Below are 13,525 nucleotides of genomic sequence, written 5' to 3' on the forward strand. Positions count from 1 at the left end.
GTTCCTCAGAAAATTGTGACTCAATCTACCTCAGGACCCAGCTATACCACTCCTGGGCATATCTAAAGGACACTCCATCTTACCATAAGGGCACCTGCACACCTATGCTCATAGCAGCTTTATTCATAACAGCCAGAAACCAGAAATAGCCTAGGTTTCCTCAACCAAAAATGGATAAAGAAAATGTGGTATATTTACATAATGGAGTGTTACTCAACTGTTAAAAACAATTACACCATGCAATTTTCAGGCAAATAGATGAAGCTAGACAAATCACCCAGAGTTAGGTAACCCAGTCCCAGACAGACAAACAGAGTATGTACTCACTTTAAGTAAATATTAGCTGTTAAGTAAAGGATAATCATGCTACAATCCACTGACCCAAAAAAAAAACCATGTAACAAGGAGAGCTCAAGGGAGGACACATGGATCTCCCTGAGAATGAGAAATAGAATAGATCTTTTGGGTGGGCTGGGGGCAGGTGAAGGTGAAAACAGGAAGGGTCAGGTGGATATTGGGGGAGGGATGGACAGAAAGAGTACTGGGAGAGAGGACTAGATTTGGGGGGCTTTGTGGAAACCTAGTGCAGTAGGAACTCCCTGGAATCTATGAGGGTGACCCTAGGGACTGCTCCTAGTAATGGGGAAATGGAGCCTGAACTGGCCATCTTCTGTAACCAGGCAAGGCTTCCAGTGGTGAAAATGGAACATCAACCCAGCCACAAAACCTCTGACCTACAATTTGTAAGGTCTGCAAGACCTGTTTGGGGAAGGGAGTGCAAAACTTGTGGGAGTGGCCAACCAATGACAGGTCCAACTTCAGGCCCACACCACTAGAGGGAGCCCATGCCAGACATAGCCTGGATGACCAGGAACAGAGGCTAGAACCAAACATGACTGGACAAACAATAAAATAAAAAGTCAATTAAATGATCCTTGATGGTATTTTCTATACTCATAGATTGGACCCTAGCTGAATTGTCATCAGAGAGGCTTCATCCTGCAACCGATGGGAGCAGATGCAGAGACCCACAGTCAAACATTAGGTACAGCCCAGGGAACCTTGCAGAACAGGAGGAGGAAGGATTGTAGGAGCTACAGAGGGGCACAGGGTACGATGAGGACATGGCTCACTGAATCAACTAAGAAGGGCTCATAAGGGCTCACTGAGACGGAATTAACAATCAGAGTCTGTATGGGTCTTAGCTTGGTCCTCTGCATTTGCTACATTTGTGTAGTTTGATGTTCTTGTGGGACTCCTAACGCTGGAGGGCTGGGGGATGTCTCTGCTCGCGGGAACCTATTCCTCCTCTGGGTTAACTCTTACAGTCTTAATTAGAGGGCTTATACTTAGTTTTATTGTAACTCATTATGCTTGTTTAGTTGGTATTCCTGGGAGGACTGCCCTTTTCAAAAGGGAAATGGAGAAATGGATCTCAGGGAGAGAGGAGGTGGGGAAAGGACTGGGAGGAGTGGAGAACGGAGAAACTTCAGGTGGAATACAATGTATGGGAGAAGAATAAATTTTTCAAAAAAGAAAAGAAAGAAAATTGGTAATGGAAAATGAATTTAATTACACCTAGATCAAAACAACATGATAAATGCTACTGATTTCCCTCCATCTTTTTGGTAGCAGTGTTATCATTTTATAGAAAATATAAGAATTACACCCCAAGAAATTTGTATATATTAATTCCATCACAAAATAAACTTTCAGAATTGTGCAAAGCCACCTCTTAAGAGTCGAATTCTTCTAGCTGACACCAAGAATATTAGCCTTATTTTACTGACAGTGTAGGATTTCTAGGGACATTTTAATTCCTTTGGGTCCATCTCTTCAATAGTCGGACAACCATAAGGAGGGACACAGGTGTCTTCTTCTAAAGTATCCATTTATCCATAGGAGCAATGGTTATAAAGGGTAAACTAACTGAGGACAGGCAGGTGTTCAGGGATTATGTGGTCAGAGATATAGCCAGGTGGAAAATGGGTACACAAACAATCTTATAAGGAGTCTGGGGAGAATTAGAGAACGGGCAGAAAGATGGGATGACAGGAGACATTATAGACAGCATAGGAGAAGGGGTGTGGCCAGAAAGCAAGCAAAATAAGTATAGAAAACCCAGGAACAAAAGCAGGTGATAGACAGCAAGTACTGCAGGCAATTGGCCTCCAAGGCTGTGCTTTTCTCCACTGGTGTTATTTTAGCTTCTTGAGACGAAGGTAGATTCCATTCTTGGACTTTAGCACACTTCTTTGCACGAGGACTGGAACCCTGGTGGGATCTGACAGCAACTCAAAGCGTAGCAGGGTCAGGGCCACGGCCACCTTCAGCTCATTCATGGCAAACTGTTTCCCGATGCAGTTTCTGGGCCAGGCAGAGACAGCGAAGTAAGATTTGTTCTTAGTTAATCAAGCATTGGCCCATGAGCCCCATTCAGAGCCGGGCATTAGGGTCCTCCTTCATGGTCTTAGACTGACTCCTGATTTTTGACAAAGTCTTTTACTCTTCCAGGACTAGCTCTGCCCCTGGTACTGCCCTCAGACACATGGCATATCATTTGAATAGTGCCAGCACTGTGGGGCTCAGAGTCCTTCCACACGAGTCTTTTAATGAGTTAACAGTCAGTCAGTTCCCCCACTAACAATCTCTGGATCTCCAGTCTGGATTCTCCCGTTTGGGGCAATACACTAAGGGGTGGGTCACATTCCTGGACATTATTATCTTTACATAAAACATATAAATTAACCCAGCATTAGTGAAAAGTTAAACATCATCTTGGTGTTCCTCAAGTTGCTCTCTTAATCCTCTTCCCATTAGGGGGCAGAGTCATCCATCAGCCCTTCAAGTATCCTCTAGCCTCCTGATATCCAGTGGCTGCACCTTGTTTTGTTTTGTTTTTGAAGCCGGTTAAGATGAAATTCTTATTCCTGGATAAGCTTTATCCTAAAAATATTCCTTCCAGTGAAGCACTGCACCTCTAACTTACTCGACGGAAGTTGATTTGGCATTGTAGAAGTCACAGAACTATTGAATCAGAAGAGCATCCTTAGGATCCATTCATTATGAGGTGGGTTTCCGCAACAGCACTGCTGAGGGATTTTCTCAGGAGCAGTCCTATTGCCACCACACTCCTAGGCAGGCCAAGCCTGTTTACTAAGTCCCTTTCCTCATGCCTAATTTTTTTTTTTTTTTTTGGTTTTTCGAGACAGGGTTTCTCTGTGGCTTTGGAGCCTATCCTGGAACTAACTCTTGTAGACCAGGCTGGTCTTGAACTCACAGAGATCCGCCTGCCTCTGCCTCCCGAGTGCTGGGATTAAAGGCGTGCACCACCATCGCCCGGCTATGCCTAATTTTTCAAACAGGGAAAAACCATATACAAATTGCCAGAACTTTTATACATGGTGAATATTTGTGAGGCCAAAGGTCAGAAACGTGTGAGATGACTGTTACTGGGTCAGCCTACAATGATGTAAACTTACACATACACGACTTTAACAGACGGACCAGCACAGCTCTGATTTTCAATATATTGAAATATAGGATGCTACCTAACGTGTCACATTACAGTATTAAATATGTATGCTTTATATGTATTTCACATGTATAAGTGAGTACTCATAAGTTCTTTTTAGTATTGACTTGCTGAATTAATTGAAAAAATATGTTGGACTCTAGTGAGATTTGGGGGAAAGAAATTCTCCCATCAAGTTTCTGACAATTGAAAAGAACACTTTAAAGTTGGTTCATGTGAAATTCTGAAAATTTGATATTCAAAGCTCAGGGATATAAGAAAATATACTAATTTAACACAGATTTTTTTTTCAGTGACCACAGAGCAGTGGGTTAAGTCTCTGAGTTATGTACTGAAATGCCTTCTTTTTTTTTTGAAACGGACACACATGTCGTCTAAATGCGTATGAGAACTGTTGTGTAAACAGGCCTCAGAAAGCCCTAAGCAATGAGAAATATCAAACATTGGCATATGTCAACCATGTCCACTAACCCATTCTCCTTACCTTGCTCCTCCTGAGAAGGGCAAGAAGGCATGGCTGTGACGGGCAGCATTTGGTGCAAATCTAGAAGGGTCAAACACCTGTAGAGAGAGCATGAGGGCCAGGACGAATGGGAGTTAAGACCCTATTTCCAATGCATAAAAGAACAGAATGCCTTTTATAAAGTGGGAGAGCATCCTCTCTTCCCAGGGTTTTCATACCTCTGGGTTTGGCCACAGTCTTGGGTTATGGTGAAGGCCGTAGAAGGAGAGACTCACCATGAAACCTGTGGGGCAGGAAGGACATAGATGGGCAGGTAATTATGTCAAAGAAACAGACATCAATGAGGACCCTAAGAGAGACAGACATAGTTCTATTCTACATGGAAGTAGAAAAAGCCAAGATCTCCTGAGTAAATTGGGAGCATGGGGACCTTGGGAATGGGTTGAAGGGGAGGGGAGAGGCAGAGAAGGGAGCAGAGAAAAATGTAGAGATCAACAAAAAACAATTAAAAAATAATAGCAAAAAAAATATGCAGGCTTTAGACCCTCAGGAAGTGAGGGATAAAAGTCCATTAACGGTTTGCATCCCATAAATCATCACAGAGCAAAATGTTCCTTTTGGGGATGAGGAGCTGAGTAAAGAATCCATTAGAAAAAAAGTGCACCTAGCAATAATGAATCAAGGGGTCTTGCTTATGATAGGCTCATAAATGAAAACATATACACAGTCTTCCACCAGCTCTGAATGATACATTAGCTCATATGACACCTCTAAGACCCTTGCCCAGCCAAGGAAGGCATTGTTTTATATTCATTTGCAGAGTCTCAATGAGTCTAGTTATATTTCTTATGTTCACACAGCCTGGACGTGTCAGAGGTGAGATCACACCTAGTGGAGAGTTAGTTAATTCGTGTTTCACTACCATAATAGGAAACTCAGATTGTATCACTATCACCTCTCTTCTTCACCAAATTATCTCTCTTCTTCAGCCTTATCTCTCTCATTTGCATTCACTCACAGACGAAACTTCATCCCCACAAGGACTTGTCTCATTCCTTTTTAGACCTGATTTTTTTTTTTTTTTGGATTTTTCGAGACAGGGTTTCTCCATACTTTTTTTTTGTTGTTGTTCCTGTCCTGGAACTAGTTCTTGTAGACCAGGCTGGCCTCGAACTCACAGAGATCCGCCTGCCTCTGCCTCCCGAGTGCTGGGATTAAAGGCGTGCGCCACCACCGCCCGGCTCTAGACCTGATTTTTTAAATTAATGGATGTTTCAAGGCTGAGAATGACATTTAACTAGTGGGTCACATTATTTCTCAAAACATTGCAGAGGAAAGCATTAGTATGTAGCAATATTTTGTTTGTAATCTAACAAATAAAGCTTGCCTGAAGATCCGAGTACAGAGCTAAGTCGCTAGTTAGCCACAGAAGCCAGGCAGTGGTGGCACACATCTTCAATCCCAGCACTCAGAAGACAGTGGCAGATGGATCTCTGTGAGTTCAAGGCCACCCTGGGCTACACGAGGTTGAATCCGTCTAAAAAGAGAAACAGCTCACACAAAGGTGATCCCACCACTTGGGATCACAGGCCTATAATCCCAGCACTGAGGAGGTAGAGACAGGAGTGATATGGCTGGGCAGAGACAGGAGCTCAGATGCAGTCTGAGGTTTCATAGAGAGAGGACGCATTCCGTCTGAGGATTCCTAGCGACAGAATTGCCCCTATAGTCTGAGGAGTCAGTAGAGATAAGAGCCAGTGACTAGTGACTCTGTTTCTCTGATCTTTCATCATTAACCCCTATATCTGACTCTGGGATTTTATTATTAAGACCAATTAGAATTCATCCTATATTAGTATCTGGGATTTTATAGCCTTCTTCCAGCTTCAGAGCAAAGATCCAATATAATAAGAAGTGAGAGACCAAGTGAGGTTGAGAACATCAGAAACACATGATTGCTTGGGGGCCTGGGTCTGGGGAGTTTATACCTTTGGGTAAAGAGCGTCCATCTGGGAAGGTGATAGGTGTGCTGAGCTCTCTGGCTATAGCTGGTACAGGTGGGTAGAGCCTCAGGGCCTCCTTGATGCACATGGTGGTGTAGGGTATCTTGTCCAGGTGGTCCCTGAAATGAGGCCCATCTTCAAGAGTCACACCAATCTGGGAGGGCTAGAACCCTCTCCTATAAGAAGGCAGGGGTCTCCCTCATCTTGAGTTTTTCTCACCAGGTGACAGAAGTTCCGTCACCCAGAATGCTCTGCACCTCCTCCCTGCATCTCTGTTGGTGTTCAGGGTGTGTGGCCAGAGCATAGAAGATCCAGGATATTCCACTGGCTGTGGTGTCATGGCCCTCGAACATGAATGTATCCACCTCTGCACGCAGGTCCTCATCAGACAAGCTCTTCCCATCCTGCATCTGAGTAAAGGCATAGGTAAGAGAGCAACGTTGGTATCTGATCTGTGTTTCCGGGCCAAACCTCTTCCCTGAACTCCACTCACTTTGGCAAGCAAGAGAATGTCCAAGAAATCCAAGCGCCTCTTCTTCTTCACCTTCTCCAGCTCTCCCTCATTCTCTAGCTGAGCCTTCCTCATACTGATCATTCTGTCTGTCCAAGGACAACAGTTACCAGCTTGAGGTAAACTTTAGTGCAATGCAAGTACTCTTAATTCTACAATCTTTATGACCAGCAGAACCCAGGGTGCATGTAAACATGAGTATGAGGATCAAGATTAAGAGTCTAATATCAGATTATTTAGGCCATGTCTCTATTCAGATTCACAGCCCACAGAAACAATGGCAAACATTGTCCCATGGGTCTCGCAAAGCATCAATAATGTAATGACACTGGTAATTCCTGGAAAGCATTTCATGCTAATACCATAGCTTCCCAAATTGTGCTAAAGCAGCACCTCACACAAATGTATACCAGGTCCTACAGAGGGGCCAGGCCTGGTAGACTGAGCCTGAGGGAGGACACAATCATATTTTTGTCATGAGCCTGAGAAAGGAAGAGAGACTGGAGGGAGGGAGGTCAGAACCTGTGTGTTCATGGGCAACCCGACAGGCATGGTGGAATGCACGGCCACTGGAGGACAGATTGTAGATGATATTACTCTGGTGAAAGAGAGTCCTCACTCTTGAGTGAACCCCATGAGTCAGCTCTTCAACCGCCTGAACGTAGGATCTGAAATTTCCGCAGCTTAAAAGGCACAAAATATTGGTCACAGTGATGCCTGATTCACAGACATAGTAAGGTATCTGTAGATATTCCCCCAGTTGTGGGAACCTATAACACTGGGGTACAGACCACTTCTATCTTACAGAAGTTTTGATCCTTAAGCTTTTGAAGATGGGTGAACACTCAGGTACTGTGGAATATTCCTTTACACCGTGATTGGTCTAATAAAGAAACTGATTGACTAATAGCTCGACAAGATAAAGCTAGGTAGAAAAACCAAACGAAGGACAGGAAAGAAGAAGGGTAGAGTCCGAGAGACACCAGCCAGCCGCTGAGGAAGCAGGACACGTAGAAAATGAAGTAACAAGCCATGAGTCACATAGTAGACCTTAGATTAAAAATATGGGTTAATTTAAGTGAAAGAGCTTAGTGAGGAACAAGCCTGAGCTACCAGCCAACCATTTATAATTTATATTAAGTAATCATGCCAGGTATTTGAGCGGCTGCTGGCTATTTGGGAGCAGGTAGTTGGGACAGAAAAACTCTGCCTACACCCGGGCTTCTGCACTCATTCTGCTATTGTTCCCATGGGTTCCTGTTTGGTGTCTAGGTTGTATCTGGCTTGGAGTTGAACTTGGCCCAGAACTGGGTCAGAACCTTGCTTATTGTGGCTATGAGCATCTGAACTGTCCCTCTAAAATGCCTTCAAGTAAATTCACAACAGTTGGTAGCACCAAGGATGACGCAGCTCAGGGGTGGTTACTTACTCATTCAGCTGGACACTGCCCTGGTAACTGAATGCACATTTCATGATTGTCTCCATGGTCATTAAGGAGACGTGTTGATAAATCTCCAGGGGGCTGTCCTGGCCAGCAAGCTGCTCCCACTTGTCCTGTGATAAGAATGGGGAATTACCTTATTTTCTACTAAATACCTGCGTTAAAGAGACTGTGGTCTGTCTTTGAATCTACAGATTATCTGATCAGAATCTCACATCTTTGAGATCAGGGGGGAAAAAACAGCATGAATCCAAGTTTTATAATCTGTTGTCTGTTTATTACAAACATTTAGCAAAATTGAATACATCATTTCATGATGTCAGATCATAGTTTTCACTTTTGTGAAAGTACTTAGGACTTTTGATGAAACGGGCCTGGGTCGCCCTTCAGTTTTCTGATGGATTACTGGGCCCATAGAATCAGAGGGAACACATGGATGAGGACACAAGTGAGAACGGAAGGGAGCCTGCTATGCCTCATCAGGACTATCACAGACTTTAATTTCTTCACTTACCAAAAATGTTCTGAGCACTGTGAATCAGAAATCAGGGTCTAACAGATGGTGATGGTGCAGAACATTTGGATAGAAAGGTGCTGGCCTTGAGTCACTCAAGATATCCACCAAAAAACTTAATTTTGTGACATCCTTGGAAGTTGTCCTTTCTGACAGTGACTCTGGCATTGCTCAGGTCACCCTGGAATGTACAGTCATGCTCTCTGCTGGGATTCCATTGTGATAAAGACTTTGGCCTATAATTACTGAGATGCTCTCTGTCTTAGAAAATGATTCCAGTATGGCTTGGTCCCGCTTATGGTGACCTCTCTGTTAATCCACATTGGGGAAACTCACTACAATGATGAGATGAATGGCACTCCTTGTGACTGTGTATAATAGGTGTGGTTGGGCCAGTGTGTGAGTGTTGAGTCATAGGCACCGTGAATATTTGTATGTGTATGAAAGAATAATAACAGAGGAAATAAAATGGTATGGAAAAGGGGGGAAGATAGATAGATAGATAGATAGATAGATAGATAGATAGATATGATACATTGACATATAAGTAGACAGATACTCACTAGCATCACATGGACAGAGTCTGCCATGATTCCCACATAAGGCTTAAGGATATCATAGTGGAATGCTGGAGTTAACATCCGCCGGTGTTGGAACCACTTCTTCCCTTCCAACAGGAGCAACCCATAGCCTAGGCCAGAGGTATGTATACATATTTGTTGAAGAAAGAGGTAACCAGAGACCATTTGGACATTTTGGAAGGAACTATGGTTTGAAATATGCAAAACAATTCCCAAAGAAGGTAGAATTTCTTGGGCAAAGGCTTAAACAGCATAATGCATTTCAGAAATGGAAGTCGTAGAGATAGGGTGGTGTGATTGCCATGATCGTGACAGGGGTGAGCTCAAGGTTGGAAAGTAGCCCTGAAGAACAGAAGTGCCGATTGGAATTTCAGAGGAATGATGTGCCAAAAGTTGAAGTTCAGGTGGGCTCAGCATTAGAAAGAAGTGAGTCTGGCTACAAGAAGAAAAATAAGACTTGATTTAGGGAGAGACCATGACAGAAGCCACAGACACCAGTTACCCTATGATATAAAGACAGCTGTTGGGATAACTAAGTGGGTAGTATTCTCAGTCCTGGTTTAGTCATACATACCAATCCAGGGAACAAAGAAACCATATGATTTTATAGGCTTTGGATCTGTAAGAGAAGACCGATATGAACAGCTAATCGAAGATCAGATAAAAAAAATCCCTAAGCAGACTGCTTTTCAGACTCTGGCCTGTCAGGAACTCCGGATGACTTTCAGTGGCTATTTTATACACCCCCCTCATCCTTTTCTATCCCAGTTCTCAAAGCTGGCTTCAGAAAGCAGGCTTTATTGTTTCTGTCACTGTGATGTTCAGAAAGAAATACAAGTCATGTCTTCAAAGGGAACGAGTAAGAGAGCTTTATGGCTCTTCTGTAGTTAGTTGTGGCTTTAGTAATTCTATGACCCCAGAAAATCAGCAATAAGAGCTTTAACATCTAAGTCATTATGCACATGAGGGTTAGACCAAGGAGAATGATTAGCAGTACTTAGGAATTGTTGGCTGAGTGCCTAGAATTTCACAGACCCAGGTTGTGAACCCCACAGAACCACAATGTGGTTTGCTCTCACCTGATCTCCCCAGTATCAGCTTCATGTAGTCAGGGTCATAGATCATGACACTTGGGTTGTTCCCCCAAAACCACTTTGAGCAGGTGGTTGGGAATTTCTCTACCCATAAAAGTGTCTGCTGGAGATCCTGGTCCTTGGGGAACAGACACACAAAAAGAAATAATTTTGAAATAATCATGTAATTACTTTACTATAAGAAAGGAGAAAGGAAGGACTTCCACAGGGACAACTTAGAATTTTTCAGCAGAAAATGGGGCTCAGATCAGCCTGATGACCTGTATGCATTATTATCCAGACCTTTGCTGTGTCTTGAGATTGTCTTCACTGGGTGCTATAGCCTTGGATGGAGCTCTCCTCCTCAGTAAGAACTTCACCCTTGGGTAGGAGCTCCACATATTCTTTCTATTCGTGAGGGTGGTCAGTGCAGAAGTCTTGCCAAGTGCCTTTCCATACAGTCACTTACCAAACAGTACTCTACACGAGAGCTGGAGACACAGAAGCAAGGTGATGCCCACCCCATCCTTCAGGAAGCACCTTGCAGTCATTTCTCATGACTTCATATATGTGCCAGGTTCTGTGCTAGGTACTAGTGTAAATGAGATGCTGTTCTTGATGGTTAGGAGCTCATGGTACTGGGAGTGTGTAATAAAGCACAAAATTAAATCAATCTGCTTAGTAGGGCAGTGCTTGCATGACCCCCCCCCCCAAATCACCACTTCCAGAAATTACCTCAGTCTTGTCACTTGTAGCCTGTACCTCATATCATTCCCCCACAAAAAAGTCTGGTTCTTTTTATTTTTCCTCTTTGCCTTGACACATTTGAAATACACTGACAACAGATCAGCCCTCAGAAAGAGGCTGTACACTTATCTCACAAGAAGTAGACTGAGAAGTTCTCAGAGATCACATGCTTATCCTATAACAGGCTGAGTCTTCTTACCTTTATGAGGTTCCCAAAAAGCCAGTGGGAAGGCGTGGATGGGAACTGCTCAAGGCACTTGAGTAGCCATTGTCTGTGTAGGTAGTATTGGGCAGCTTTGGAGAGCAGCAGCAGCAGACCAAACAAGGAGATCACTTGGAGGAGTCCAGAGATACCAAACACATTTGTGATGTGGTTCAGCTCAAAGAAACCCATAATGGAATGACCTGTGGATAACTGACTGTGGCTGAATTCCCTGAACACTTACATTTAGGTGTTGTGTAATTTGTCCCACCTCCCTGTGGGAGGGAAAAAGAAGAGGACGGGCATTGGCCTCAGGGTCCAGAGGTGATTAATCAAAAAGATCCACTTTAGCCAATAGTGAATTCAAAGCTGTTATATTTGAACTTAGAACTCATCAGACCTTATTTCCTTTAGTCTTGTGATCATGAGCAGGCACCTTGCAGAATATATGTCTGCAAGTCTACAATCTATCTGGGGGTTTCTGGGCTTCAGAAAAGAAAGCCTCACATCCCAAAGATGAGGCAATTCGCTTCATCTGTGGTAGCTTGGTTCACATAGCTGATTCTTGGATCTTTGATAGGGTGCATATGCTGCCCAATCAATACACCTTTATGTCACACAGTAAGCAGGGTCATTCCTTAACACCCCACAATTCAAAATTTTCCTTCCCTCTTCCTCTCAACAGCCTTTATTGTTTACTTATTTATTGGCAATATGTATATGCATTAGTGTGTGCACAAGTGGGCATGTTCATGTGAGTGTTGGTACCCAGGAAGGTCGACAGGGTCAGATCCTCTGGAGCTAGAGTGATGGGTCCTCTGTAAGAACAGTAAGAACTCTTAACCACCAAGTCATCTCACCAACTCCTCAAGTGGATATGTTTTGCCTTTCTGATATTTTTCATATGGTATGTACTCACTCATAAGTGGATTCTAGCCATAAATAAATTGGTGATCCTGGAGAAGCTAAATAAGAAGGTGAACCCAAAGAAAAACATATAGTTATCCTCCTGGATATTGGAAGTAGACAAGATTACCAGGCAAAAATTGGGAACTGGGGGGTGGGGGTAGGGTGGGGATAAGGGGAGATGGGGAGAGAAAAGTGAGAAGGGGAGGATGGGGAGAGCTTGGGGGAATGGGTGGGTTCGGATGGAGGAAGGGTAGATATGGGAGCAGGGAAGTATATATCTTAATTAAGGGAGTCATTTTAGGGTTGGCAAGAGACTTGACTCTAGAGTGGTTCCCAGGTGTCCAAGGAGATGTCCCTAGCTAGTTCCTTGGGCAGCTGATGAGAGGGAGCCTAAAATGGCCCTATCCTATTGCCATACTAATGAATATCTTGCATATCACCATGGAACCTTTATCTGGCGATGGATGGAGATAGAGACAGAGACCCACATTGGAGCACTGGACTGAGCTCCCAAGGTCCAAATGAGGAGCAGAAAGAGGGAGAACATGAGCAAGGAAGTCAGGACTGCGAGGGGTGCACCCACACACTGAAACGGTGGGGCTGATCTAATGGGATTTCACCAAGGCCAGCTGGACTGGGACTGATGGAGCATGTGATGAAACCGGACTCTCTGAACGTGGCGGACGATGAGTGCTGATTGAGAAGCCAAGGACAATGGCACTGGGTTTTGATCCTACTGCATGTACTGGCTTTGTGGGAGCCTAGTCTGTTTGGATGTTCACCTTCCTAGACCTGGATGGAGCAGGGAGGACCTTGGACTTCCCACAGGGCAGGGAACCCTGACTGCTCTTTGGACTGGAGAGGGAGGGGAAGTGGGCGGATGGGGGAAGGAAATGGGAGGAAGTGGAAATTTTTAATAATAATAATAAGAAGAAGAAATCCTCTTATTTCCCGATGGACTCACCATACTCTCTCTCTGGTGTCAAATAAATCTTGTGTCCTAAGACACAGTCTGAATGCTCTCTGACATGTCTGAGCCCTTATAAATGCTCTATCAGCTGGTCGTGGGAATAGTCATGGATATGATACTGTATTACTAGGGTACCTTTGAAAATGATGGACCCTCTCTTAGAAGGTAGAGTTTCAGAGACTTGAGGGCCACCAAACCACCTCAGTGACTTTCAGGTTCTTGCCTCTCAGATGTGAGGAATAACATTCATAGGCCAAGAGGATGAGTTTTAGAGTTTTGGTTAATAATGAGCGTATAGGGGAGAAAGGGGGACAGAGAAAGAGAGATAGAATAGTTTCTGTATTGAAGGAAGGTTATCATCCAGCTGTAATCTGAGGGGTTTTTAAAGGACTTAATGGAAGAAGTAAAGATGAGGTGTAGGGAGGAGGCTGAGGCCAACCACCCATCTCCTCTCAGTTCCAGTCACATGATCACGTACTGCCTTCAGGCAAAGGCACTCACTGGGCTATAACTAAGAGAAAGGAGTCAAAACTCCTGCATTCCTAGCCTCCAGCAAGGGATTCATATTCTAATTTT

The 13,525-nt window shown here is 43.9% G+C and overlaps 1 protein-coding gene across 1 annotated transcript; it reads right to left on the bottom strand.

Annotated features, from left to right (window-relative positions):
• Positions 1 to 1,553: 1,553 nt before the first annotated feature.
• LOC121448311 (cytochrome P450 4A2-like) lies at positions 1,554 to 11,296 on the bottom strand. Its single transcript, XM_041652210.1, has 12 exons — positions 11,068 to 11,296; positions 10,128 to 10,260; positions 9,623 to 9,667; positions 9,031 to 9,158; positions 7,942 to 8,066; positions 7,035 to 7,195; positions 6,495 to 6,601; positions 6,221 to 6,411; positions 5,987 to 6,120; positions 4,217 to 4,281; positions 4,020 to 4,096; positions 1,554 to 2,367 (listed from the first exon to the last, which is right to left on the bottom strand). The coding sequence occupies exons 1-12, from the start codon at positions 11,260 to 11,262 to the stop codon at positions 2,199 to 2,201; spliced, it is 1,530 nt and encodes a 509-aa protein (XP_041508144.1). The 5' UTR covers positions 11,263 to 11,296; the 3' UTR covers positions 1,554 to 2,198.
• Between the last annotated feature and the right edge of the window lie 2,229 nt (positions 11,297 to 13,525).

This window comes from Microtus oregoni, unplaced genomic scaffold (genome assembly GCF_018167655.1).
Source record: "Microtus oregoni isolate MIOR12 unplaced genomic scaffold, Mior012 000005F_ref0000423, whole genome shotgun sequence".
Taxonomy (NCBI): Eukaryota; Metazoa; Chordata; class Mammalia; order Rodentia; family Cricetidae; genus Microtus; species Microtus oregoni.

Bases quoted from the DNA above. Each gene is read 5' to 3' on its own strand.
- LOC121448311 (XM_041652210.1), bottom strand. From the start codon at position 11,262: ATGGGTTTCTTTGAGCTGAACCACATCACAAATGTGTTTGGTATCTCT. The intron at 4,282-5,986 runs GTATAAACTCCC...CCTGCCCCACAG, and splicing joins TGGACGCTCTTTACCCAAAG to GTTTCATGGTGAGTCTCTCC. The intron at 4,097-4,216 runs GTATGAAAACCC...CTCTCTCTACAG, and splicing joins GACTGTGGCCAAACCCAGAG to GTGTTTGACCCTTCTAGATT.